The sequence below is a fragment of the Triticum aestivum genome, chromosome 6D, assembly GCF_018294505.1.
Source record: "Triticum aestivum cultivar Chinese Spring chromosome 6D, IWGSC CS RefSeq v2.1, whole genome shotgun sequence".
Taxonomy (NCBI): Eukaryota; Viridiplantae; Streptophyta; class Magnoliopsida; order Poales; family Poaceae; genus Triticum; species Triticum aestivum.
This window is the reverse complement of record NC_057811.1, coordinates 384,435,375-384,463,338: the sequence shown is the minus strand read 5'-3', so window position 1 is coordinate 384,463,338 and position 27,964 is coordinate 384,435,375. Positions and strand designations below refer to the sequence as shown.

General features: G+C 51.3%; 2 protein-coding genes and 1 pseudogene across 2 annotated transcripts; all 3 read right to left on the bottom strand.

The window, feature by feature from the left end:
- Positions 1 to 9,380: 9,380 nt before the first annotated feature.
- Positions 9,381 to 11,556, bottom strand: LOC123141691 (uncharacterized GPI-anchored protein At4g28100). Its single transcript, XM_044560775.1, has 2 exons — positions 10,641 to 11,556; positions 9,381 to 9,972 (listed from the first exon to the last, which is right to left on the bottom strand). The coding sequence occupies exons 1-2, from the start codon at positions 11,319 to 11,321 to the stop codon at positions 9,616 to 9,618; spliced, it is 1,038 nt and encodes a 345-aa protein (XP_044416710.1). The 5' UTR covers positions 11,322 to 11,556; the 3' UTR covers positions 9,381 to 9,615.
- A 3,718-nt stretch (positions 11,557 to 15,274) lies between these two features.
- On the bottom strand, positions 15,275 to 23,305 carry LOC123142621 (uncharacterized; annotated as a pseudogene).
- Positions 23,306 to 24,733: 1,428 nt separating this feature from the next.
- On the bottom strand, positions 24,734 to 27,553 carry LOC123145257 (putative receptor-like protein kinase At4g00960). Its single transcript, XM_044564627.1, has 7 exons — positions 27,244 to 27,553; positions 27,024 to 27,131; positions 26,771 to 26,916; positions 26,445 to 26,655; positions 25,740 to 25,980; positions 25,480 to 25,630; positions 24,734 to 25,384 (listed from the first exon to the last, which is right to left on the bottom strand). The coding sequence occupies exons 1-7, from the start codon at positions 27,317 to 27,319 to the stop codon at positions 25,055 to 25,057; spliced, it is 1,263 nt and encodes a 420-aa protein (XP_044420562.1). The 5' UTR covers positions 27,320 to 27,553; the 3' UTR covers positions 24,734 to 25,054.
- Between the last annotated feature and the right edge of the window lie 411 nt (positions 27,554 to 27,964).

Sequence of the window (27,964 nt, the reverse complement as noted above, 5' to 3'; positions counted from 1 at the left end):
AGGGGAGGAGCCGCGGAGGCGAGGCAGCGGGAGCGGGCGTGGTGGTCGCTCTGTGCCACGACTTGCAGCAGGCGCCCATGTAGACGCGGCCGAGCGGGCAAGGGAGGAGGGCGTCGATATGCCGGACGATGTCATCCGGGAGTTCGTCCCAGCGCACCGCCGCCATGAGGGTTCCGAACAACGAAGAGTTGACGATGTAGGATTGGCAAACGAGGGAACCAGAAACAGAGGGAGAGCACAATCTGATCGTTCTCGAGGTGCTTCCTGTAGGCCTGTACTGCCCTCTTCTCTGCTCTCGTTTATACCGTACTCGACGTTGAGTAGCTAGTTAGGAGTCTTAGGACTTAGGAGTACATGACTCGGCCTCGGGGTAGACTCCAAACAAATTACCCGGGCACAAACTGAACGTGCTACGGGTAGGAGCAATGCTAGTATGCTGCACACACGGATGATTTTCTTACGGGATCAACAGAGTGATTTAGCTGGCATTTTTTTTGTCACAAATGCTAGACGTACGGGAAACTTTTACAAGCTAGGCCTCATTCGGTTTGGAGGATTTTCGTAGGAAAAACATAAGAACAAGGATTTCGGAGAAAAATTTTCTGTTGAACATGTGTACATGTACGTAGGTCTGGATTCTGTATGCAGTACCTGTAGTATCTGTCTCCCTCTGTATGTACATGTATCTTAAGAGACAAGATACCGGTCACACCCCTTGTACCTATATATATGTGCCTAGTGCACGATCAATCAATTATCGATGCACCAAATCATTCTCTACATGGTATCTATCGCAAGTCGATCTTCCAGCTTCCGCTAACCCTAGCCGCCGCCTCGGGCCGCCGCCGCCCCAAGCCGCCGCCACCACCCCTCCTCCCGCGCGCGCCACCTCCCCACCGCGCGCCTCCACGCCGCGCTGCCCCTTCCCGCCGCGCCGCCTGCCTCCCGCCGCCGCGCCGCCTCTCCTTAGCCGCGCCGCCGCCTCCCTCCCCACGATCTCATCGCCATGTCTTCCAACGCCTCCACCTACTCCAACCCCTTCGCCGTCGACCCTGCCGAGATCCGCGACGTCAACGTCCATGCACGCGTACCCGTGACCCTCGACGCCTCCAACTCCACGTACTTCGTGTGGAAGACGTACTTTACGCTGCTCTTCCGCGAGAACAATCTCGTGGATCACGTGGATGGCACCGTGGACTCCCGCACCATGGTGGCCGACGCCGAGTGGACCGCGATCGACGCCACGATCATCCGGTGGTTCTTCACCACCATCTCCAAGGACTTGTTCCACACGGTCGTGAGTGCCGGCGACGACGCCCGCGCCCTGTGGGTCAAGCTGAACGGCCTCTTCACCGACAACCAGCTTCAGCGCCGCGTTTTTTTGCAGCAGGAATTTTTTGACTGTCACCAGGATGAACAGTCCATTGATGACTACTGCCGCCGCCTGAAGACGTTGGCGGACGAGCTCCGTGACATTGGAGCCAAGGTGGACGACGACCTCCTCCTCAGCACGCTCACCGCCGGCCTCAACGAGGACTTCGGCAACGCCGCCTCTAACCTCACCTTGATGCCGGAGCCCTCCTTCCCCAAGTTTGTGGCGTACTTGAGGTTGGAGGAGCGCCGGATGAAGGGGGTCAAGAAGCGTGTGCAGCACCACGCCCTCGCCGCCGGCACCTCCCGCGGCGCCCCTCCACCGACCGCCCCACCCGCGCCGCGCCAGCAGCCGCCGCCACCAGCGCCTCCGGGGTACTTCCCCCTCCCGCCCGCGCCTCCCGCCCTTCCCGCTGCCCCCCAGCAGCCGGGTGGCGGGCGCCGCGGCAACCGCCGCGGGGGCGGCCGCAAGCAGCAACAGGCGCCGGGGGGGGGGCGTCAGCCGCAGCAGGTGACTCCCCCATGGACGTACGGCACCAACCCGTGGACCGGCGTCGTCCACGCCTACTCCATGCCGGTCCCTCGGGCTCCGGCTCCGGGCATCCTTGGGCCCCGCCCGGCGGGTCACCAGGCCCTCTTCGCCGCGCCGCACGCCGCTCCCTACAGCGGCTATGGTACCGCGCCCCCGCCGCGCCCGCCTACGGGTCCGCGCCGGCCTATGGCGCCGCCGCCGCGCCGGCCTATGGGACCGCGCCCTCCTACGGCGCCGCCGCTGCTCCGGCCTTCGGGGCTGCTCCCGCGCCGGCCTACGGAGGGTTCTACCCTCCTCAGGCGCCGCCGCCGTGGGACCCGGCCTTGCTCGCCGCACTGCACTCCGCCCCGTCACCGAGCTCCTATGGTGGCGGTGGTGACTGGTACATGGACTCGGGCGCCACTGCTCACATGACTGCTCATCCCGGTAACCTCACATCTGCCACTCCCGTTCATACTCCCACCCGTATCACCGTTGGTAACGGTTCCTCCCTACCCATTACTCACGTCGGTCATATGTCTTTTCCTTCTACTTCTACTCCTGTGCATATGTCTAATGTTCTTGTGTCTCCTGACTTAGTCACTAATCTTGTTTCCGTTCGTCGCCTTACTCGTGAGAATCCTATAACTGTTGAATTTGACGATATCGGTTTTTCTGTGAAGGACGCCCGTACACGGATGGTGCTCCACCGATGTGATAGCCCGGACGAGCTTTATCCAGTGCATCCCTCCGGCGCCACCACCACCCGTCGCCCCGCCGCCTTCGCCGCCAGTGTCGATCTTTGGCATGCCCGTCTCGGTCATCCCAACTCCACCGCTATGCGTCAGATTCTTCAAAGTTTTTCTTTCTCATGTAATAAAGTCGACGATCACTCTTGCGAGGCTTGCCGTCTTGGCAAGCACGTTCGTCTTCCCTTTAGCGAGTCTACAAACATTTCCACCTTTCCGTTTCAGTTGTTGCATAGTGATGTTTGGACGTCCCCGGTTGCTAGCAACACGGGCTATTTATATTATCTGGTGATATTGGATGATTTTACTCATTATGTGTGGCCCTTCCCTCTCCGTCGCAAGTCCGACACTCTTGCCACACTCACCGCTTTTTTATTCATATGTCACCACACAGTTCGGTCGTCCTATTCTCGCCTTGCAAACTGACAACGGCAAGGAGTTTGACAACGTCGCCGTCCGCAATTTACTTGCGTCCCACGGCACCATCTTTCGCCTCACCTGCCCCTACACGTCTCAGCAGAATGGTCGCGCCGAGCGCGTCCTTCGCACGCTTAACGACTGTGTCCGCACGTTGCTCTTCCACTCCTACGTGCCCCTCGGTTCTGGCCGGACGCGCTCGCGACCGCCAACCTCCTCATTAACATTCGCCCTTGTCGTTCCCGCTGGAACTACACCCCTCACCAGCTCCTCTTCGGTGCGGTTCCATCTTATGATGGTCTTCGCATTTTCGGGTGTCTCTGTTATCCTAGCACCGCATCCACTGCTCCTCACAAACTCGCGCCCCGGTCCCTTCCTTGCATCTTCCTTGGCTATCCTCCCAACACCAAAGGTTACCGGTGCTATGATCCAGTCTCCCACCGCGTTTTCACTTCGCGGCATGTGTACTTTGATGAGCTTGTGTTCCCGTTTCAGCAGGTACCGTCACCTTCGGAGTCTCCTGCGGCGCGGTTCGCCCCTGCCTCCACCTTTGGCGGACCGCCCAGCCGCGCCCCGGGTCCGGCTCTGCCCGCGCTCCCCGCGCCGGCGGCCCCTGGCGCTGCGGCCCCTGCCGCGGCCCCCGACGCCTGCGGCCCCCGTCGCCGTGGCCCCCTCGGCTGGCCCCCGCCGCGGCTCCCTTGGCGGCTCCCGTCGCCACGGCTGCACCCCTCACCGGTGTGGTCACTCGGGCTCGGACTGGGACCCTGCGTCCCAGCACGCACTACCGTCGGACGAGTACTCATGCGCGGCTTCTACCTCGACGCCGTCACCGCTCCCCACCTCCGCTCGCGCAGCCCTTCGGGATCCGAACTGGCTAGCTGCAATGCGTGAGGAGTTTGACGCCCTGCAGCGCAACCGTACGTGGCAGCTTGTCCCGCGGCCACCCCGTGCCAATGTCATCACTGGCAAGTGGGTCTTCCGCCACAAGACTCGTCCCGACGGTTCTCTCGAGCGCTACAAGGCGCGTTGGGTGGTGCGCGGTTTTCGCCAGCGCGCCGGCGTGGACTTCACCGACACCTTCGCCCCGGTTGTTAAACCGGGCACGATTCGCGCCGTTCTCCAGCTTGCTGTTTCTCGCGCTTGGCCTGTCCACCAGCTCGATGTGTCTAATGCTTTCTTGCATGGGCATCTCGACGAGCAGGTGTTCTGTCAGCAGCCGACTGGTTTCGTCGACACCGACTATCCGGACCACGTGTGCTTGCTCTCCCGTTCTCTCTACGGGTTGAAGCAGGCACCTCGGGCCTGGTACCAGCGGATCGCGGCCTTCCTCCAGCAACAGGGGTTCCGGTCCACACGGTCCGATGCCTCCCTGTTTGTCTACCACCAGGGCCACGCCACCGCGTACCTCCTCCTGTATGTCGACGACATCATCCTGACTGCGTCCTCGCCAGCGCTTCTTCAGCAGATCACAGCTCGCCTCGGCACCGAGTTCGCCCTCAAGGACTTGGGGGCTCTCCACTACTTCCTCGGCATCGAGGTAGTGCGCCGGGCTACTGGCTTCTTTCTGCACCAGCAGAAGTACGCCTACGAGCTTCTGGAGCGAGCGGGCATGCTTAATTGCAAGCCTGCTTCCACGCCTGTCGATACGAAGGCTAAGGTGTCCGCCGTCGAGGGCTCTCCGGCGTCCGACGCTACCGCTCCATCGTCTGTGCGCTTCAGTACCTCACACTGACGCGTCCGGACATTCGGTATGCTGTCCAGCAGGTGTGCCTTCACATGCATGCTCCTCGTGACACCCATTGGGCTCTCGTGAAACGTATACTTCGGTACATACGTGGCACCACAGCCATGGGTCTCACCCTGACGGCCTCGCCCGACACCAGCCTTGTCGCCTACTCCGACGCCGACTGGGCTGGGTGTCCCGACACTCGACGCTCTACTTCCGGCTACTGCGTCTACCTTGGGCCCTCTCTGATTTCGTGGTCGTCTAAACGACAACCCACGGTCTCACGATCGAGCGCCGAGGCCGAGTATCGGGCCGTGGCCAACGCCGTCACGGAGTGTTCCTGGCTACGACAGCTACTCCAGGAGTTGCTATGTGAGGTCACCAAGGCGACGCTCGTCTACTGTGATAACGTCTCCGCGGTGTACCTCGCTGCCAACCCTGTCCATCACCGACGGACGAAGCACATCGAGCTCTACATCCACTTCGTCCGGGAGTACGTCGCCCTTGGTCGTGTTCGTGTTCTACATGTGCCCACCGATCAGCAGTTCGCCGATGTGATGACGAAGGGACTACCCACCTTGACTTTCGAGGGTTTTCGGTCCAGTCTTTGCGTCACCGGCGACGCTTCGACTGCGGGGGGGTGTTGAACATGTGTACATGCACGTAGGTCTGGGTTCTGTATGCAGTACCTGTAGTATCTGTCTCCCTCTGTATGTACGTGTATCTTAGGAGACAAGATACCGGTCATACCCCTTGTACCTATATATATGTGCCTAGTGCACGATCAATCAATTATCGATGCACCAAATCATTCTCTACATTTTCTATATATGCATTCGGTTTGTAGAAAATGCGTACAGGAATTTCGTAGGAATACTACTCATTTCCTGTGTTTTTGGAGGAAACTACACATCCACTCAGAGCTCATTTTACGCGTAGGAACGAGGCAAGTCAATTCCTTAAGATGGCAAGTGACATCCTATCAAATTCCTATACTACTCCTAATTCCTACATTTTGATTTCCTCCAAACCGAATGAGCCCCTAACCTTCTCCCCTCACTAATCTCTCCCCCTCCCCGATTTTCAGGGTGGGGCCCGCTTCATCTTAACAACCAATCAGCATACCCCACCTCATCCTAGCCCGTAAAACTCCTGTAAAACCCCCGTAGATGTAGCATTGCTGTATTTTTTTTGGATAGTACTCCCTCTGTTCTGAAATTGATGACTCAACTTTGCTGGGTCATCTATTTTGGAACGGAGGGAGTAATATGGTGAGGGCACCCATATTTTTGTTAGAAAAGCCCCGTAAAACCTTTGTAAAAGCCCGTGAGTATATAGTTTTCATACGGGTACGGGCAGACTCCTAGCTAGACGCGCACACGGCTTAAGGTGTCATTTGGTTGACTCTTGGAGCAGCTTTCCGTAGAGATAAAAACAAGTTTAATCTCGTGTTGCGCTCGTGCCTCTTGCAACAAGGGCCATATTGCATTGGGACCAGAGGAACGTGGTGCGCGGACGATGTGGCGGACCAAGCGTAACATGAACTATGTTGTAGACCAATGAGACCGATGAAGACAAGGCGCACAACAACCCTATCTCTACTTTTATTTGCAACGTGGGCCTTGTTGCAAAACGCGCGAGCACATCGGCTACGTTGAGAAAACACTTCTAACTGAGCGTAACATGGCTCATGTTGCAAATCTCCGAGCGCAACATGAGCCATGTTTCAAATAGCTGATGATTGGAGAATTGTCACACACAAAAGAAAACAAATAAACTGTTAGGCGGAATTGCAACAATGCTCATGTTGTACATCGTTGAGTGAACACGAGACTTGTTTCAAAGGCTCAGCAGCCCCACCAAAAAAACTGTCCGAGGATTGCAATAATGCTCGTATTGCAAAGAGCCGATGGCAACATGAGGCTTGTTGTAAAGGCTCGGCGGCTCACGGAAAATAAAATAAAATAAAAATATTCAAGGTATTACAACAAGGCTCATGTTGCAAGGCGTTGAGGCAACAAGAAACTTATGCAAAGCTCATATGCTCACTTCGAAGGATCGACAACTGTCTACGCCTCCATCGAACGGCTGCTCGGGCAGTAGATCGTTTAGGATTATCATCCGACCGACGTGTAGCATGACATAGAAGTATTTCACTTCTGTAATCTTTTAGTTGTCTTAAATTCTGATCGCGTTAGCCGATTCTTTACATGAAGGAATTGTAGCATCCGAGGCGTCCTAACGACGACGTGGCTAGTAGCAGGTGGAGGACAGCCAAAGAGATAACTCCGGCTTCTACATCATCATTGGTGCATGCAACTATAATTTATGTAAGGGCAAAATCTTTAAAAATATCTCAGTAGCAATAAAATTTAGGGCCTCTTTGATTCATAGGATTGCAAAAACACAGGAATAGGAAAAATGTACGATTGGAATGGCATGTCCATTGGATCCCAATAGAATTTGAGTTTGTTTGATTGTGTCATGAAAAAAACACAGGATTTCTTTCAAAAGGTTGGAGTGTGGATGTTACAATTCGTGTGAAATGTAGTACAAATGAATCCTTAGGAAAAATTCCTACAAGATTCAATCCTACAAATCAAACGACAAACGTAAGAAAAATTCCTAAGGATTCTAATCATTCAAAGATACTATGAAAATCCTTTGAATCAAAGAGACCTTTAAAAGGTATGATCACAACCGATCAACAAAGGATTACATGAGTCAAGCACACAATCTACTAGGGACGCGTCATTGAAACTTGTTCAATAAAGCATGCGCAAACCTTCTCACGATAGTTGCACCCTCACTGCATATGCTCATGAACGTTCACATGCTGAAGTAATGACCGCGTACGATCGACGCGTGACCATGTGAATAACCTTTTGGATAGTGTGATCTCTTGGAAACATAGTCATTTCAGTAATTCCAAACTTATCCATAGTAAGACGTAAACTCTCACGTGGATCTGTCCCCTAAGCTTTGGGGTGAATACCAACCAACCAATTTTTAAACAAATTTGCAATACTTGTTGGCACTGTCAGGTTGTACGCTACACGAACCGTGCGCCGTATCAAGGCAGCGGATGGATATGAGATAAAAGGATGTTGCATTGTTTCATTCTGATAACAAAAACAACATTTTTTACAACCTTGCTAGTTTCTTTTTGTCAGATTATCCTTAGTAAGAATCACCTCCCCTTAACGTACAAACTTAATTGTAATTGGGATCTTAATCTTCCAATTATGTTTTCTATGAAACTATTCTGTATTGATGAGGTCCCTATACGAGTAGACTTGATTTTAATCGCATCATTAGCATCCAACCATGATTTGAATATATCCGAGCCACACTATCCATAAGTTGACCTCCTCTAACCGATACCCAGCCAAACCCCTATCGCCGTTGGTGGAGGAAAATGTATCCTTCTCGGCCACCCCCTTTAAATATACCGAGGCACCCACCCGCAAAGTAAAAGTTGTTCCTCTTCCCTGCGCCCTTGCCGTCCTCACCCCACACAATGTCGTCGTCGGCATTGCTTCCATTGATTACCTAGCTCCTCGTCTGACACCCCATTGCCTCTACCACCCATGTCGCCCCACTATGAGCCGGCCGCTACCATCGTTGGAATCGAGCTCCATCTCCATCGTCGCCGCATTGATCCCGTCGTCGTCGTTCGCTAGGCTTGTTGCCGAAGATGCTCATCCTTGCAACCATGTTGTGAATGGCCGTGAGTACACGATGGGTTACTACCCCTCCATGGGCCACATTTGTCAAGACAAACGACAATCACGCGCCCGAAAGGTAACAAGAGAACCGAGAGGTTCATACCCAACACCAACATGATCTCGTTGAGCATCCCTGGCATCTCCATAACACTTCACAGTTGTGATTTTATCATGATCTTTACTTCATTTGAACCCTTTCGTGTGTTTGAATTTGAATAATTCAGTTTATAAATTTTGAATTCATAATATTCGTGAATTGTACGTTAATTATCATGCTTGGATTTAATATGTGTGTAAATATGTAGTTGAAATGTAGTTTGTACACTAGAACAAGATTTGACAAAGAAAAATTAGAGAATTAATTATTGGGGATCAATTAGAAACGTCACTTATGCTGCTCTAAAAGATATTCAGCCGTATCCTCCTCTAAATTATAGGGGATCAGTTAGAGATGCTCTAAAATTTAAATTATAAGGGAACGGCTAAAACTGTTGTGATGTACTCCCTCCGTTTTTTTACTCCGCATATCAAACTCATTTGAAGTCAAATTAAGCAAGGTTTGACCAATTTTATCTTAAAAATATCCACATCCATAACACATGAACAATTATTTTATGATGTATCTATTGAAATTGATTTCGTATTATTAATGTTGATATTTTTTCTTATAAAATTTGTCAAATTTTATAAAGTTCGACTTTAGACAAATTTTATATGCAGATAAAAAAGAAACAGATTGAGTGATTCCTTTTTTTGTTGTTGACCCTGTACGATCTGATTTGATGCCGCCGAGTAATGAATGAAATGCCAAGAAGGGCTGTTCTAAAGAAAGGGGTAAGGACTAAGGAGAGCACAACATGTTTGGTTGGTCCCAAATCGAGCTATAGAAATGCATTTTCATTGCGCGACGCCATTTTCTTTCTGAGTTTTGGACAACCTGGTCCGATTCTTGCTCCTAATCAGCTGAATCGCGATCACTGCAAAAGTGTTCAGAGTTCATAGTATTAATGAACCATGGAATCTGCCGTGCACCACTATCTCACACGTAACGCACCGTGTCATACAAGTGGACAACCGTATAACAAATTAAAACTCGATCACGAGCGCGCGGTGCTACAGCGAGCAGGCCACGCTGAATACGGCGAGCAGAACCAGGTGGAGGCGGCGGAGGGCAGGTGGCCGGCCGCCGGCCCCGCTGAGCCTTCCGTACTCGGCCGCGAACGGCATGTCGTCCACGGGGAGCGAGCAGGCGGCCGGCCCCGCCACCGCCGCGACGCCCACGGCGGACGCCTCGTCCGCGGCCATCAGCGCCCGGATCACGGCCGTGGCCGCCGCGCCGTACCGCGTGGCGTTGCGCTGCAGCAGCCACATGAGGCCCATGAGCTGGCAGTCCCGCTCGCTCGACGCGGCCGCCTGCAGCTTCCCCGACGCGGCCACCGCCGTTACGCCGCCGCCGGATCCAGCCCTTATCTGCAACATTCAAGACGTACTCTCATCAGTCGTCGTGTAACTCTCTTGCACACGTGAAATGCAAGATGTGCATTGCTTGCTTAAGAGCTCACTCTGCTCTCCTACTTTGTCCAGAGAACTAATGATTCCGTCTTAGCGCTGAAAGGACGACCGATTGAAATTTTCGGGCCCAGACGCAGTGGAAAGGGAGTGCAGGCATGTTCTGCTCGAATCATTCTCCAGGCCCGCCCTACGCGACAGGCCCGGACTTGAGATCTGATCATTTCGTGCGGTGCCACTCGCGGCCAATAATGGCGCGCACACCGAACCCTAGACCAGCAAAGATGGGGCCAGATTGTGTAGTTGGTGTCCATGAATGAGTACCATGGCTTCCATTTAACGCCTTGTCTAAAATCTTATCTGACCGTACCGCAATCATGCCTAGCGGCCGCCGTGTCTGTGTACACAATAGCATGTGATGAAATACTACTCAAGTTCTCAGGGAGTGTGCTCTAAGCTTCACTTCAGCACTGCCGCTGCGTGCATTTGCAGATTTCACAGATCAAGATTGCGAGCTGAGAGCTAACTAGTGAATCCATTGATAAATGTTGCCGACTGAAGCAGTAATTGACAATTAAAATGGTTATTTTTACGGGGCTTGTTGCAGGCATTGCTACATTTGATCTCACCGTGGAAAGAGCGCGGAGGCACTTGGAGCAGCCGGGGACGCCGGCCCGCGCGCAGTCCCTCTTCAGCCTCCTCGCCGCCGCGTCCGCCGGGACCCACTGTCCGGCACCCGTCGGCTGGGCCCCGCACGTGAGCCGCCTCAGCCTCACCCCGCAGTAGCAGAAGGCCACGTCGCACGTCCCGTTGGCGCCCGGCGGGCGCGGCAGCGCCGCCCCCTCGGACCGCAGCGCGCGGTCCGCGGCGCCCGCGCACGCCTCCGAGTCGTCCGGCGGCACCGGCATGTCCACGGGCGCCGCCGACGCCGGCCGCGCCGGCCTCGCCGAGAGCGCGGTGGGCGCGTAGGCGGCGAACAGCCACGCGGCCAGCGCGGGGCAGCACCGCAACCTCGAGGGCAGCGCGCCGTCAGCGTCGCAGGAGGACAGCACGGCCGGGAGGAGCCGCGGGAAGGGGTCGAGCGGGCACGTGGAGGAGGCACCCGACACGGCGTCCGACTGCTCCGGGAACGCCGGGATCGTGGCGGAGCCGGGCTGCGCCGGCGTGGCCGAGGGCATGAACAGGCCCGCCGGGTCGAGCGGCGCCGGATCCGGCAATGTCGACGCAGCGCAGTAGGCCGGCGAGAACAGCAAGACGCCGGCGGCGACCGCCCCGTAGAGGAGGAGGAGAGAGCGGCGAAGCGGATGCATCTCTCACTCTCGCGGTGGGCGTGCGCAGGTTCACGCGCGTGGTGGCTTCCTTGGTTGGCTTGAGAGAGTGGCAGCTGCAGTGGCCGAGTGAGAGCGTGGCCAGTGATCACTGAGCGATCGATCGATCGGAGATAGGAGGGGCTATGTGGGTGGTATGATGAGGCGACACTTTGTGCAACTTTGCTGTTTTTGGCGCCAGAGGATGCATGATGGGATGGCTCTTTATAATGGCCTTCTTATAGGTGATGTGAGGGGAAACCAACTGCAGCCTTTCGCAAAGCTTCTTTTGTCCACGGCTTATTTGAGCATTTTACAGTGAGGTGGTTCTTTTTGTTTTGTCAAACAATGTCAGTCATGCTTCTTTGTTTAGATGAACTGATTTATGTGGTTTGGGACTTTAGATGATATCAATTAATAAGATGCTAAGAGCTAGTTATTCATGGACTACATAATCGAGTTGCAGATCGTGTGGCATGTTCAGCCGAGCTGAGTGTAGCACTGTTGCGTGGCTACACAGAGGTCCACCTTGTATTGAGGAGCTACAGTGCCTCTTGATTTTAACTCTACTAGATGACTCGTTGCGCCAATGGCGCAAAGGGCGAGAGGGAGACAACTATTGTGAGAATATTCAGACACCCAAGTCTTTACTGCTGGTACATAGATGCTTAGTTACAATGTGGTACACAAAGGAAGTACACAGGAAGGGATACATTATTAGCTTATGAAAACCAAACGTGGCCAACACTACCGCATCCTCTGCTTGGAAGCCGCCTTTTCTCACCGGATCTAACATAGATACATGATCACAAAAGGAAGCAAGACCATCATATATAATGGTCTACTTACTCATTCAGGTTAGTGATCAGGTGGCTGGAACCGCAAAGTATAATGGGGCTTGACGGACAATAAAAATAGGTGTTGCTCCTCGTCTCCTCCTCCTCCTGAGTCTGGATCAAGGCCTCGCTCCTCTCTTCTCTTGAATGACAGCTTGAAGAAAATGACACACAAAAGCGCAATCCTATACATTGACTAACCTGACAGAAAACAGAGACAAATGTAGATATGGTTATCTATTATGCCGCTGATAAAAAAAAGTAAAACACTAAACAGAGACAAATAGAAGAATAGTGAGGACTGGAGTAACCTCTACATAATAATTCATATTGCATCACTGAACATATGAATGACAGAGAGCCCCAAAGAAATTGGCTTTATCAGGTATATGAATGACATTACAAAGAGAATTACCAAATTATCAGGTAAGTGACATGATAGAAAGAAGAAGGTGCTCCATGCTTGTTGCTTGAAACTCCATCAACTACCAGTGCATACACTACATAGGTTAATAATAAACTAATCCTTGAATTCCTCTCTCGTTATATTATCACTGGACACATACTTTTTTGTGTGGCTAGTGGATGCTGGAATTTTGCTACTGCGACGCTGCAAATCTTGTTTTGTTTTTACCGAAGGACCTTATTATGGTTTGAAATGTAGTAGTATAGTACTTCGCTAGTTAGCATCCTCTCCTCTCCTCTCAAGAGAAAAAAGAGAAGAAATGGGTAGGTGTCTCAACTGGACATCTGAAGAGGATCTGACCACCACGCTCAAATCAAACAGAGTGGAAGCAAAAACAAAACAAAAAACCTTAATCGGCCTAGAACCAGACGGACTTAACACAGAGGTTAGAGAGGTGAAAGGGACCTTGATGAGCACAAGAGCGGTTTTGGCTGTCAACGGTGGGGAAGGAGCTTTCTTTGGCTGTCAGCGTCGTCCTGGTGGCTGGCCGCTGTAGCTCCAACCCAACCTTGACCCAACAGAGATGAGACGTGGTCAGGGAAGCGAAGAGAGGAAATTGAGAGAGGGTGGAAGGGGGTAGACCATGATGCTGCTGCTGCTTGTCACAGACCGAGTTGACAAGCACTCCGCTGCCGCGTGGACCAATGATTTTATGGGCCCAATGGCAGCCACCCGGTAAAGCAGTCAAAGTTGTAACAAAATATAGAAGTGAATAGTAAAAATCGAGGGTGAAAACGATCGAAGAAGCTGATCGAACGGCCAGCGATCGTGCGCGCGGGAAGGCCCCCAGAACGGCGGGTTGCCCACCAGTATTTATATGTTCTATGAAACTCATGGATCTCCGTAACTACAGGTTTAGGAATAACAAAAATGATAGCTGAAGATGTTGGGGATCGTAGCAGAATTTTAAAATTTCCTACGCATCACCAAGATCCATCTATGGAGTATACTAGTAACGAGGGGAAAGGAGTGCATCTACATACCCTTGTAGATCGCGAGCGGAAGCGTTCCAATGAACGGGGTTGATGGAGTCGTACTCGCCGTGATCCAGATCACCGATGACCGAGTGCCGAACGGACGGCACCTCCGCGTTCAACACACGTACGGAGCAGCGACGTCTCCTCCTTCTTGATCCAGCAAGGGGGAAGGAGAAGTTGATGGAGATCCTGCAGCACGACGGCGTGGTGGTGGAAGTAGCGGGATCTCGGCAGGGCTTCGCCAAGCTTCTGCGAGAGGGAGAGGTGTTGCAGGGGGAGAGGGAGGCGCCAGGGGCTGTTCTGTTGCTGCCCTCCCTTCCCCCTACTATATATAGGCCCCCTGGGAGGGGGGCGCTGGCCTAGAACCCATCTACATGGGGGGGGGGCAAGGGGGAAGGGGTGGTGGCTTCCCCCCAAGCCAAGTGGGGCGCCCCCCACCCCTAGGGTTTCTAACCCTAGGCGCAGGGGGAGGCCCAAGGGGGGGCGCCCCAGCCCACTAAGGGCTGGTTCCCTTCCCACTTCAGCCCATGGGGCCCTCCGGGATAGGTGGCCCCACCCGGTGGACCCCCGGGACCCTTCCGGTGGTCCCGGTACAATACCGATAACCCCCGAAAACTTTCCCGGTGGCCGAAACTGGACTTCCCATATATAATTCTTCACCTCCGGACCATTCCGGAACTCCTCGTGACGTCTGGGATCTCATCCGGGACTCCGAACAACTTTCAGGTTTCCGCATACTCATATCTCTACAACCCTAGCATCACCGAACCTTAAGTGTGTAGACCCTACGGGTTCGGGAGACATGCAGACATGACCGAGACACCTCTCCGGTCAATAACCAACAGTGGGATTTGGATACCCATGTTGGCTCCCACATGTTCCACGATGATCTCATCGGATGAACCACGATGTCGAGGATTCAATCAATCCCGTATACAATTCCCTTTGTCAATCGGTATGTTACTTGCCCGAGATTCGATCATCGGTATCCCAATACCTTGTTCAATCTCGTTACCGGCAAGTCTCTTTACTCGTACCGTAATGCATGATCCCATGGCTAACTCCTTAGTCACATTGAGCTCATTATGATGATGCATTACCGAGTGGGCCCAAAGATACCTCTCCGCCATACGGAGTGACAAATTCCAGTCTCGATCCGTGTCAACCCAACAGACACTTTCAGAGATACCCGTAGTGTACCTTTATAGTCACCCAGTTACGTTGTGACGTTTGGCACACCCAAGCACTCCTACGGTATCCGGGAGTTACACGATCTCATGGTCTAAGGAAAAGATACTTGACATTGGAAAAGCTCTAGCAAACGAACTACACGATCTTTTATGCTATGCTTAGGATTGGGTCTTGTCCATCACATCATTCTCCTAATGATGTGATCCCGTTATCAATGACATCCAATGTCCATAGTCAGGAAACCATGACTATCTGTTGATCAACGAGCTAGTCAACTAGAGGCTTACTAGGGACACGTTGTGGTCTATGTATTCACACATGTATTACGATTTCCGGATAACACAATTATAACATGAACAATAGACAATTATCATGAACAAAGAAATATAATAATAACCATTTATTATTGCCTCTAGGGCATATTTCCAACAGAAGATTCATTTTGGTACCTTGATGGTTTGACTGAACTTCGATGCCCTGGATGGTTCAAGCATGTAACAACTCTGAATTTTTAAGCGTGCACCTGTATGAAAAATCATCTCAGCATGAAGCATATTCTGTATATGAAGCATCTGACAGGAATATTATGTCCAGAAAATGGTCAATGCATGTTTCCACACCTTTCTCGGAGACACTACATAGAAGTGTGCAATATGCACTGACCTCAAGAAAAGACAAAATAAATCCTGTATTGGAAGTCATTTTTGGAATTGCCTAACAAGCTTTGCTACAGGAAAACTGTACTGAACACAGTAATATGTAGCATATGTGATGCATCTTCAGTAAAGCAACCATGTATTCTGGACACAAACTTAAATCAAGGCAACTTTACCTTAACAGCTTAGAAACGTCACATTTATAATCCAAACACAAAATCGAGCAGAACATCAACAAGCATGCATAACGATAAAGCAAAATTTTAGTAGATGGAAAATACCGATGCACTGCATCGGCTATTCAACATGGCAAAAAAATAACCATAAAATTCAAACATCCCACTGGACATTCCATGGAACAGCAGTACCAAATTCACTAAACGGACAGCTCAATTGTCGTTACATCTTTTAATCCTCTCCCTACCTTCCAAGGCCATACCTCAACATCTACAAAGTAGTGAAGTGGAAAAGAACATTTTTTGTCGGCACATTTATGTTAGGGGAGAATCATTTAATCATTTGAGGGAAATCTACAAATTAGTAAGGAATTCTACTCTGAGCAAGACATTACAACAAACAAGTGGTGGGAAAGCTCACCAAGAATTTCTTTCGGCGATTTAACTGCCTACTCGGCAAAGAAGTAACCACAAGGCAAGAGAAGAATCATACGGCATTGCAAAGTCACAGATTTTCCACATTGGTCAATACGACACATCGAAAAAAATTGTAATATTGCATGAGTGAACGAAAACAGAAAACAATGGTTCAATTTAAGCTACCACACAATCTCTGTGGAAATATAGGTTATTTCTGTCCTTCAACAAATTGATTATGGTATAACCCTAAATGAAATCTACTATCAAAAGATCATACCTGAAAAAGTGAGTAACAAAATTTTCCTCAACAACTATAAACACTGGAAACTGAAGAATGTCAGGGAAGGACAAATCTTCACAGGATGAAAAGCAACCTGAACTTGTTAAATCAAAGGAAGGCCTCACCTTTCCCAGAGCAATTTGGGTGCGTAATCTTTGACGCTGGTACCTATTATGTAGATGCATTGCAATTCCTTGCATGATTGCCCAACGCAAGAAAAGTTGTACCCCACTCTGTAAAAATGCCAGACTGTGAGTTTATAGTCTTTAAAAATTGGGATTAACAGCAAAGCAACATACCAACTTCTATAAAAATATCATATACCTGCTTACTCGAGCAATCAGGCTATCCCTTTATCTCCCAAGTAAGGCTAACAAGAGCCATTAGCATTGCTAAATAGTGATGGTATATCCACCTGAAAATATAGCAGCACATTATGATCAGATGGGCATGCTTTGGAGAAGAAATTGATTTTGCCAGAGCTAGAGAACAAACTAAACATGGCCTTGCCGGAACAAAACAAACAGATGCGTCGATGCCAGATTTGAGAGCCAAATAAAGACATTTATTAAAATTTGAGCACACTTGACTGGACAAGTTTCAAAAAAAGAATTGCGTGAATGTTGCAGTCTACAATTTTATATATCAAGTGATGAAAGTTTTGATCCTTACCAAGGACGGATATCTCTTCCATTTACAAGCAACACATTCTCCTACAAAGCAAAACTTGTGTAGAGGAATAATAACCAAGCCTGCAATGTGGAAACATAGTCTTTTGATCAATTCTATCGGACAATGAAGTGATGAGAAGAGGAAATATACTCAGGGTATGTGAAAGTACTCAACAAATACCTGGTACACCTGAACTGTCAATGCTGGAAGGCACCCATCCCACACCCACCATCTCAGTAAGAGGAGAGTGGATGGAAACAGCAGGAACATATAGGCAGACCTATCCTGCCAATAGAAAAGGTTAAACCATCTAGATCGTCAGACACCATCTCTAGCATCCATGGCCGCCCAATGAGCGAACATACATATTTCAGAAAATAAAACGATAACTTGTGGAGAGGAAGGGGATTAGAAAGAGGAACTCACGGGGGACGTGCAACGAGAAGAGATGGGGAATGAGATGGCGAGCGCCGCTGTCCTTGCGCCTCCCACTCTTCCCATCCCTCTCCTCCCTCTCCTCACGACCAGCTCGACTGCGACCCCGCGCGCTGGCACTTCCGCCTCGACCAACCGTGCCGCCCGAACACGATATCCATCGCGCCGCCATGACCACGGCCTCCTCCTCGTCCTCCTCACACATCTGACATCACCGCAGCCACTCCTTCTGCCAAGCACAAGTGGCGGCGTCGGGGGAGTTGAGGGAAAGAGGAGGTCGGGGCGGCGCCTGTGAGGGGATTGGGCTGGAGGCGGCGGCAGGGGAGGAGGCGGGAGCCGCGGGGAGCCGGGGAGGGCGAGGCCCAGGAGGCGGCGGCGGCAGGGGAGGAGGCAGGGTCGCGGGGAGGAGGTGGCGGCGGCAGGAGAGGAGGCGGGGGGCGGGGGGGGGGGAGGCGGGGTCTCTGCTCGTCTCGCTAGCACGATTTGCGGGCGGAGGCTGGCCGGAGGAGACGGGCGCGAGTGGCGGCGGTTGGTCGGGTGGAGGAGGTGCGGCGGCGGCTGGCCGGGTGGAGGAGACGACGGCGGCGGGGCAGGGAGGCGGGCGCGGTCGGGAGAGAGAGGAGACGGGCGCGGCGCGAGTGCGGGATGGGCAGAAGGGTAGGTTATCTCCACCGGAGCGGCTGCCTTTTATACGCCCGTATGCGAAATGACAAATATGCCCTCGGCGGGGCACAGAATTAACAGGCGGTGGCACGAGAGTTTATAGGGCGATGTGGATGGCTCGGTCCTGCGTAGCGGTTCTCCAGGGTTTATAGGTTAAATTATCATGGAATAAAACTCACATATTCCCCCCAAAAGGCATCAAGGATGCACACAGACAAATAACTAAAAGAACATTATTGTCATTCTTTAGTCTATTTGGAAGCAGAGAAATACCATGATCTTCATGAAGTCACAATGAGAATCTATAAGCCACTCTCCATCGATCGGCCAAGGATTGTTTGGTGTATTGCTGCAAAAACGCTTTCAAGCATGCCCTTTTATGTTTGCGTCATTTATCTGCCATAGTTTAGGCTATCACCTACTCTTTGTTGGAGACTTGACCCTTTGTCATCTTCATTTTATTCTCCCCTATGTAACTCCCGAACGTTGTTATCTCTCCCTTTATTAATATAAATTCAGCCTCGTGTAAGCCCGTCGTGGTTCTTGTAAGGAAAAGTCGTGTTGAAGCCATATCGAAAATAACGGCAGCACACAACATGCAACAACACCAACCACTACCTTTGGCGCCACAAGAACTAAACTTGAAAGCTTCTTCAACAATGACGCCTTGAGAAAAAGAATGACACAAAGACGCCTTGAGCAAAAGAAAGAGTGATTCCTTGAGAAAAAGAATGACATGGTCTATTAAATAAGAGGGAAATAGAGTTTTACAAGATATCCGCCGCATGATAATTACTCACACAGCGGCGGATGTCTTGTAAAAAGATTAAACCCCTAGTTTCTTTGCTTTTTTTACATGCCAAAATGTTTAATCTTTTTGCCTACAAATATATATATGTATCATTTGAATTTGAAAAAGCACATATATAATTTTCTGACATTTTAAACAATATTTTTGGGCGCGCTCCTGGGAGCACCAACGGATTTCCGCCCCTAGGCCGCGGCTGCATGGTTGATGTTAAGCTGGTACGTAGGAGTAGTATTTTTTTTTCTGGGCTTCCATTATACTTTGGCTCTTGCAGCTCTCTTCTTTGGTTAAGGTTGGCCATAATGAAGATAACATATGTAGTATCATGTATTTGGGACTCGCAAACATGCTTATGTGACAGGCAATTAAAAAAGAGATAGATGGTTATAGTAACATAGATAGATACCGTAACATAATAAATGTGGTGCTAATATGTGTCATGCATGGCAATAAATGAGACCACCTATAATACTAATCTATGATACTATGCATTATAGATGTAGTAATATAGACTAATAACATATGCATGTTACTAGTCTAAATTACTCCCACTATGACCAGCCTAATGAAATCGGGCGGCGCCCTTTTTCCAACAAGATAAATGGAGGAAACACACGCGCAGAGCGTGGAGCCTCTAAAGCCCGAAGCTTCAGTGGTAGCAGTAAACAGAAGCGCACTTGCAGTGCCGCCGCTGTAGAGGCTAAACAGCGGCGCGGCTGGGCTGACAGCAAGTGTGTACGACGTTTAGATGCCTCTCACCTGGCGCGCGTGGGCGGGACATCGGGCGAGGCCGTCGTCTTGAAAGCATGGCAACGGCCGACGGGGGCGGCACGCTCCGGTTTTAATTTTGCACGTCGCGCCTCGCCTGCGACCACGGGTCACGGGCGCGAGCACCAGCCGTATGAAAGCGGGGTGAAATGTTTACTCGTGCTTTCCTCTCGACGCGACGTCCCCCCTTCGTCCTTCGCGTCGTGGAGATTCCCTCCGAGGGTCGCTCTAGTTTAAGTCGTTCCAACGTCTCCAAACCCTTAACTTGCCCGCAAATATTTAGACAGGGGTGTCCAGATGTATTTTGTCATTCAACATGGATTTATATTCGTTCCCCTTTTCGAATGTAAATCAAGGTCCGGACCGCCGTCTTGTATGCGTCCGAGAAACTGGTCCGACCCAAAACACTCATCCTAATAGAGAGACCGCCGTGTCACGTCGGCGTGGCTCTGGACCCGACGTGCTCCTGGAGCAGCGTCCCCTTCCAGCTTTTTGGGTTTGTCGGTGCACCGGCGACCTGGATCTACGTCCTCTCCGGATCCTGGCTCACCCGTGTTACCGGCCACCGTTGCATCCCCTTCGTTGCCGCATCCCCTTCGCTAGAGCGGCCGCCCCTGCTCACCTCTGCGCCTCGTTCACGCTGTTGTCGCATCTATAGCTCGCCCTTTCGGCGACGGGTGTTGCTCCCCTCCCTGCGTCGGCAGTTTCAGCCTGTGACTCGACTCCCTCCTCTCCGAGGTCTACCCTGGCGGCGTGGGATTGCTTAGACAAGGCCAGGGTGAAATTCCTGCTCGGCTTGCCAGTGCTGGCAGTGGTGACACCCGCGGGTGCCGTCACCTTCTTAGAGGCGCTGCCATGGTCTTCATCTTTGACCCTCTTCGAGTATCAGGGGAAACTCTAGGTCCGGATACTCGGGACGGGTGACAACTGCATCTTTGACATCATTCCCCTTCATGAAGGCATTGTCTTGTTCGCTCGCGGCGTCCCAGGCGATGGATTTGGATTAGTTGGTTGTTTTCGTCTAGTTTGAGCTGCTTCTCGGGGCTAGGGGAGTTTTGCCGTGTTTTTTATGTTTGGACTGAGCACCCCATGTCTCTCTGCTCCGGCGCCATGTCATGCATTCTTGCGTTCGTGTCATGCGTTGTTCCATACCCTATACTCACTCTTTCTTCTCCTATCAATGGAATAATACGCAAGCTTTGCTAACTTGTGGGAGAAAAGTATAGAGAGCAATATGAACGGCGGGATGCTATACTACTCCTTGTAGTATAAGAAAAGATAGCAATAATGCACACGCGTACTCACTCGCTTCACGCCACACAGGGCGCACGTGTCGTGTTTCGTGAATCGAGTTCGAGTGTGGCTAATGTTATGCGCCTTGCTGAAATAACTAGATTTTTTTTGCATGGTAGTGCCCTGCCTAGATCTGGGTATAAGTGCCGAAGCTTGAGCTCTTTGTGTACATATTTTGTACTTTCAAAATGTTCTTCCACCACGTGTCACTTGCATCTTGTCGCCCCCTCCATGTGTCTCCTCTATGTAGAGGAGATACAGAGGACAGAGACTGCACACACCAGAACACAAAGAATGTTTTACATACACATCTACCGAGTTCCTCTATGATGAGTTGCTTCTTTGGCGACCACTTTTCGGCAACTGCATGCACAACCCTCCAGAAGAGAGCAGGTTTCCAAAACCCCATCACATCAAAACCTGCACCGGGTGATGGGCAAAAATGTTTCTGGGGAGTGCCTCGGCGCGACTACTTGCTCAGGTTCAACAACATCCTCTAGGCGAATGACCACCTTCTCACTAGCATGGCTCAAGACACTGCAGCACCGGAATTTCTGATGACCTTGTATGTCTTAACCTGCCATTGGTTTATATGCGTGTATGTGTGTTAGATGTTCCTAGTCTGTCATATATGATTTGTCATGTTAGTAATCTTGTGATGATACTAATCTGGCTTAAGCTTCCACGAAATCTGTCTAACTTTCTAGCGATCCACTCATCTTTTCCCAGCTTAGGCAATGAATTATGGGCTCATTTCTTATTTTGCACCACCAACATGGACGACGCTTAGAACATCTACAGTCGGACTTGGCAAATCCCCCCCCCCCCTATATGTCCGCGGGCGCGTCAACATACAACGCTAGCCGGCCCCTCATATCTTGTAGCCAGCATCCACATATCTCAAATCCGGACTCTTAAATACATGCATGTCGATCCTACACGCCAATGTCACACGTAAATAACAAATGTTGGTTTTGAAAATACATAGGTCTTGTTACATAAAATTTGTTTAAGTGCACAACTCAAACATTAGCTCTTTGGTTTGCATTGTGGATCCATATATGCTCCACAAGATCATTGAGTAGCTACGCGTGTATCTGATGATTTCGAAGATTCTGATGCATCTGCAGAAATTTCATAAGCTGAGCTGCATCTTGATCTTCCGGGAATTAAACTAGTTCTCCAAGACTGCTCTGCTAGAGGTGCCGGCACAAAGGCTAGGAACGGCTGTAGGGCGCGCGCGGCGTTAGAGTGGCGAGACGGACGTGGAGAAGGAGGAAGAAAAAAGGAGAGATCAAATGGATCCGTAGATCAATTTAATGGATTTGGTGCAATTTACGATGGGGTCGAGCTGTCATGTCCGACATGGCGGACGCGAGCGCCCCAATATCCGTCACATATGCTCTTACTTGCTGGCAGAAATTTATGGCACCGAATGTAGATTTGGGATTTCAGACCAAAAAACTGAACACTGTGCTAGGCCGAAGTCATGGGCTGCTTTCTGCCCCAAATGGCACGGGACGAGCCTCAGCCTCCCTTGCTGTATACGAACGGCCCACTTTGCTTAAGAAAAGGCCTAGCAGCATCGCCGTAGACAGACGCCGGATTACCGTGGTGCCACTGCGGTCTGTTGCACTCACTCTGCAGACCGCGGATACGAAAGAAGCCGTTCCCCGGCCTCGTGCGCGCGGTGCAAAAGCGCCGACGCCGGGATACTCGCCTTCTGGAAGGGAAAGCAAAATCGTCGGAGCCACGTAAGAATAGAGAAAGAAAAATGAGCATGCGGCCTACCCCGTAGTAGGTAGCAGCAGCCGCCGTCAATCGCGGCACACTCATCGTCCCACCCACGCAACCCGATAGGTCTCAAGCTAGGCCACGCATAATTATCCGGACGCATGGTACGGTGGTGCGCGCACGGCCGGCCGGCCGACGAGTGAATTGCAAAAAAAACATCACATTTAAAGTTTGTGATTGGATTTGCCATCACATTCCTAGCGCCTTCCAAAAATCCACCACTTTGCTTGTAAATTTTCTCGATAAACACAAATGACCGTTTTGCAACAGCTAACCCGATTTCTGACATGGCTGGCCCACCGGTCAGGTGCCATGTCGGTCAAAGCAGACGACGAGTGGGTTGACGGCCGTTAGGTCGCGCGTACATAACAGAGCCGCACTCTCCCACCACTCGCTCTGCTCACTCTCACAGCTCTTGCTCCGTCCCCTCTTGTTGTCGCCGGAGCTCTTCGCCGCCGCCGGAGGCACGGTTCCCTCGCCGCAGTAGAAGATGCTGTCGTGGAAGGATGGAGAGGAGAGCAGCGAGGAGGAGGAGCTGGTCGGCATGGACATGGAGCAGTGGGTAAGTGCTTTGCTTTGCATCTAGGGTTAAGGTTAGGGTTCAAGTGTTCTTCGATTTGAGACCATCTTTGGAGTAGTTGCTCTTTGTTTTGCGGTTAATTAGTGTGCTACAATGCAGGCGGACCCTGACACCACTATAGATGCATCCTTCTGCGGTAAAGCTGCAGATGCAAGCATCAAATGTAGACTGCACTTGGCCCCATGCATGAAATATGTTGCATTTGAAGGAAAGGACACTGGAAGGAGGTTCTATGGATGTGTTGTTCCTCATGTTAGTATTATCCAACTAGGGTTTGTGTTTGTGGTAGTCAGTGGTTGCAATTGATTTTGTCAACACACTCGCTGTCTGCGTTGACCGACGTGGCACTTGACCGGTGGGACAACCATGTCAGAAATCGGGTTAGCTGCCGCAAAACGGTCATTTGATTTTATTAAGAAAATTAACAACAAAAGAGGTGGATTTTGAGGACGCGCTAGAAATGTGGTGGCAAATCGGTGCTTCAACTTCAAATGTGGTGGTCTTTTGCAATTCACTCCCGCCCGGCTGGGCCAGCCCAACTGTTCTTCTCGCGCCGCTTTTCGCCCGTTCGATCCTCCGATCCTCGTTGGCTGCATGATCGGGTTTTAAATGTGATGCAAGTCCCGGAGATCAGAATGCTGTCATTTCCGGAGTTCCATCTGGTTCAGTCACCGCAGAGAAATATCGGGAGTCCATTGCATGGAGCCAACCGGACAGCCAGCAACAGGCCAAGCGATGGATCGAAGCTTCTCATCATCAGCGAGACATTCAGACAAGTGTCCAAACGGCCTTGGAAGTCAGAGCAAACGATGGCACTCACGACTGGGGTCGCTGTCAGCCGCCTGGTTAAAGTTGAAAGATAATACTACTAGTGATCTTCTTAAAAAAAAAGAACAAAAACTACTAGTGATCATTATGATCTTGATATCTCGCGATTTTTTTAGCATATGTTTTGTTCGCGTGCGGGTACTGGATAGACGGCTAGTTGGAGTTAGTAGGTGGCTTGTGCCGTCGACGCGAATCCATGGCGTCATGAGGTCGTTAATTAGATGTCAGTTAGCTCAACACAAAGCAGAGTAGTAACACGTCTTCTACTAGTCCAGTACTCTACAAGTCTAGTGGCCTCTGATGATGATGGATGCGCGTGCTTGGACGCTTGCGAAATTTCTTTGACCTCGTGGGAGATCAAGCCCAGGCCGGCACCGGCCGGATGCTGCTCGCCTCTCTGCTTTTCACCCCCCGGGTCGTATTTTTTCAGGCGCCCGTTCCTTTCAGCGGCACCAGTCCCTTACCAAAAAGATCGATTTTATCTCCACGACATCACGGTGGAATCATTTCCTTCATTTTTTCATAGCAAGTTCAAAGCATCCCCATGCTGTCCATGTCACGGTGCGCGAAAATTCAGACGCAAAAGCCCGTTATCTTTTCATTTTCCTTTGCTTTTTCCGTGCAGTCACAGCTCGCAAGATGCTACCGAAACAGCAATGAGATATTTACAGGGCGCCCAGTTGCTCTTGCTGAAAGAATGAGAAAAAAAAAATTCAACCTCGCCAGGCTCACAGAATCCCCATGGATTTCTTTGGACGATGCTGTCGTACATCCTTTTGTTCTTCTTCCAATCTCATCCCTATCATTGTGCATGGACATCTCGCCCATCACCACGAATCTTATCAAGAACTCCCCGCACGATTACATACAGAAAGAAGAAGGGAGGAGAGGTCCTATCGTGGCTGGATCATGGTGATGGACACGTCGTTGACGGAGTGCGTCTTGGACGTCGTATCGGACCTCACCGCCAGCGAGGACTGGTCCGACGCCGGGGCCTTCTTCGGGCTCGCGAACAGCGGCGGCTGCTCGGGCGCCGGCAGCTGCGCCTGGTCGCCGATGAGCATCAGCACCACGCTGGACATGGTCGGCCGGAGCTCCGGGCTCTCCTGCACGCACAGCAGGCCCGCGTGGTAGCACCGCCACGCCTCCTCCTTGGCGTACGACCCGGCCAGCGACGCGTCCATGAACTCCGCCGCCTTGTCCTCGCTCCACATCCTCCATGCCTGCACGCACGCACCATCAAAAAAATGTTCAGACGAGAAGGAGAAAACTCTGCATTTCGTGAGCGATTTTCATGGAGAGCCATGCAATTACGTACGTCTTGGATGAGCGTGTGCTGGTGCTCCTGGAGGTACATTGCGCCGTTGCGCTGGCCGCTGAGGATCTCCAGCACCAGCACCCCGAAGCTGTACACGTCCGACTTCACCGAGAAGACGCCCCCCATCGCGTACTCCGGCGCCATGTACCCGCTGCATTTTCAATTTCCAAGCAACTTCAGGTCAGCACCTACAAAGATCACTACATTCACACGGCCTGAAGAACATATATTGGATATGGAGTGCTGCACTGCGCACTTACTATGTTCCGACGACGTGGCCGGTGTTGATAACCTCGATCTCCTCGTCCTCGAAGATCATGGCCATGCCGAAGTCGGAGATCTTGGGGTTCATCTTGTTGTCGAGGAGCACGTTGCTGGCCTTGAGGTCCCTGTGCACGATCTTGAGGCACGAGTCCTCGTGGAGGTACAGCAGCCCGCGCGCGATCCCCACCACGATGCTCTGCCTCATCTTCCAGTCCAAGTGCGCCGTCTTTCTCGTACCTGATGAATTGCACAAAATTCCAACCGAGTTACTAATAATTAATGTTGATTTTAACGGGGTTCATTTTTTGATTTGAAAATTACAGCCGTTCTAATTTCGAATTCCGATCGAGCAAGGTTGCACGCATGGAGCACATGGTCACTGCACGAATTCCCATGCTACTTAGTCAGGGTTCCATTGACCTATCTTTGCACCGATCTGATAGCCTCATTGGACCTAATTGACTCAAATTCAGTAAACAATGGAGACTGCAGAACCCGACCCAAGAGCTGTACTAATTTGGCTCAGTCATGTGCATATGCTATGCCCCATGTGTCACCAAATCAAACCCAATCAATCTCCACACCTAATCTCTACCCCATACCAAATGACATTGGCGTGTTATACATACACGCTCGAGTAAATAATTGGACACGAGGGTTGCTTGCACCAAGAAAGAGAAGAGGAAAGGGAAGCGACGAACCGAAGAGGAAGGCGTCGAGGCTCCGGTTGGGGAGGTACTCGTAGACGAGCATCTTCTCGTCCTTGTCCACGCAGCACCCCAGCAGCCTCACCAGGTTCCGGTGCTGCAGCTTGGCGATCAGCTCCACCTCGTTCCGGAACTCCGCCGCGCCCTGCCGCGACCGCGCCGACAGCCGCTTCACCGCGATCTCCGCGCCGCCGTCCAGCACGCCCTGAAAACCAGTTTCGCGACATAAATGACGGCCAAGCTAGTTCCGTCAACGCGATCTCACCGGCAAACAGCACGTATCATCTCAGAACATAGCTAGGATTTGGTAGTGCTTGTACCCTGTAGACGGGCCCGAAGCCGCCTTCGCCGAGCTTGTTCTCCTTGGAGAAACCGTTGGTGGCGGCGGCGATGGTGGACAGGTCCATCACCGGCAGGTCCGAGTTGGAGAGCGGCCTCAGCCTCTCTAGATGAGCCCTCTTCACAGCTGCAAAACGCAGAACCAAAAAGTTCGCTTAGCTAGTCAGTTCTAGTGCTAGTACTACCAACATCACGCCCAACTAGTAAAATTGCACAGCTAGAGAGAGGGCTCACCGTTGCGCTTCCTCCATCTCCAGCAGTAGACGCAGTAGAAGAGGGTGCAGATGATGACCACCACCAGGATGGAGACCATGATCGGCATCCCATTGGAGCCGCCATGTCCTGGCGCAACAGCACACACAACCCCAAAACTTCAATCACCTTCCTCGGCAGAAGAGCACTGCCATATTATCTCCCCAAATAATCAAAGCAAGAACTGGATGTACGTACGTACCTGGATCACCGCTCGCCGTTGCGGGCGCGGTGTCCATCAGCCGGCGATGCCGAAGACGGTACGGCGATTCCACCATGTGTTCTTCTTCTTCTTCTTCTTCTTCTTCCCGGTCTTCCTCTGCCTAGAGCCGTGGGAATCGTATGGGGTGTTCGTTTCTTGTTTGCTAGCTATTGGGTCGTTGGGGTCCTGGGGAGTCGTACTTGTATAGTTAGCCACCGAGGCAGCCGTGGCTTGCGAGATTCGTTGGTGCTACTGGTTTGCTGCTGGCGCAAATGTGTACAGGGCATATTTGTACAGCTTGCTTAGGAGAATAGGGGGCCATCACTCATCAGGATGCCCGGAGAAGCGTCGCAGGTGTGGAGGAGGAGAGGGAGGGGACGTTGATGCCTACCGGATGTTTTTTCAAAGGGTTCCTGCCAATGTTTCGTGTTGGTCCTTCTAGGTCTGCCAAATCCAATGCTTGGCCCTGCAAGAGCTGTCACATTCGAAACCCCTTTCTCTGTTCCTGAGTGGAGTTTAAGTTATTTTAACGTTGGGCGGCAAATGATACACACTTTTGCTGAGCTGGTGCAATGGTGTTAATAGAGCGCCATGCTATGTGATCCGATCGCGGGTGCATACAGTGGTTTACTGATGGTGATGATGATGTTGAACCAGCTCTTCGATTGCGGATGCATACATTGAGTTTCCTGATGCTGATGATGTCGAAGTCGCTCTTTCT

What these genes read in the sequence shown, in the direction of transcription:
- LOC123141691 (XM_044560775.1), bottom strand. Translation starts at nt 11,321, where the DNA reads ATGCATCCGCTTCGCCGCTCTCTCCTCCTCCTCTACGGGGCGGTCGCC. An exon ending in GCCTCCGCGCTCTTTCCACG is followed by an intron (nt 9,973 to 10,640) that starts GTGAGATCAAAT and finishes TGAATGTTGCAG; the next exon opens with ATAAGGGCTGGATCCGGCGG.
- LOC123145257 (XM_044564627.1), bottom strand. Translation starts at nt 27,319, where the DNA reads ATGGTGGAATCGCCGTACCGTCTTCGGCATCGCCGGCTGATGGACACC. An exon ending in AACGGCGAGCGGTGATCCAG is followed by an intron (nt 27,132 to 27,243) that starts GTACGTACGTAC and finishes CTGTTGCGCCAG; the next exon opens with GACATGGCGGCTCCAATGGG. An exon ending in GAGATGGAGGAAGCGCAACG is followed by an intron (nt 26,917 to 27,023) that starts GTGAGCCCTCTC and finishes TGCGTTTTGCAG; the next exon opens with CTGTGAAGAGGGCTCATCTA.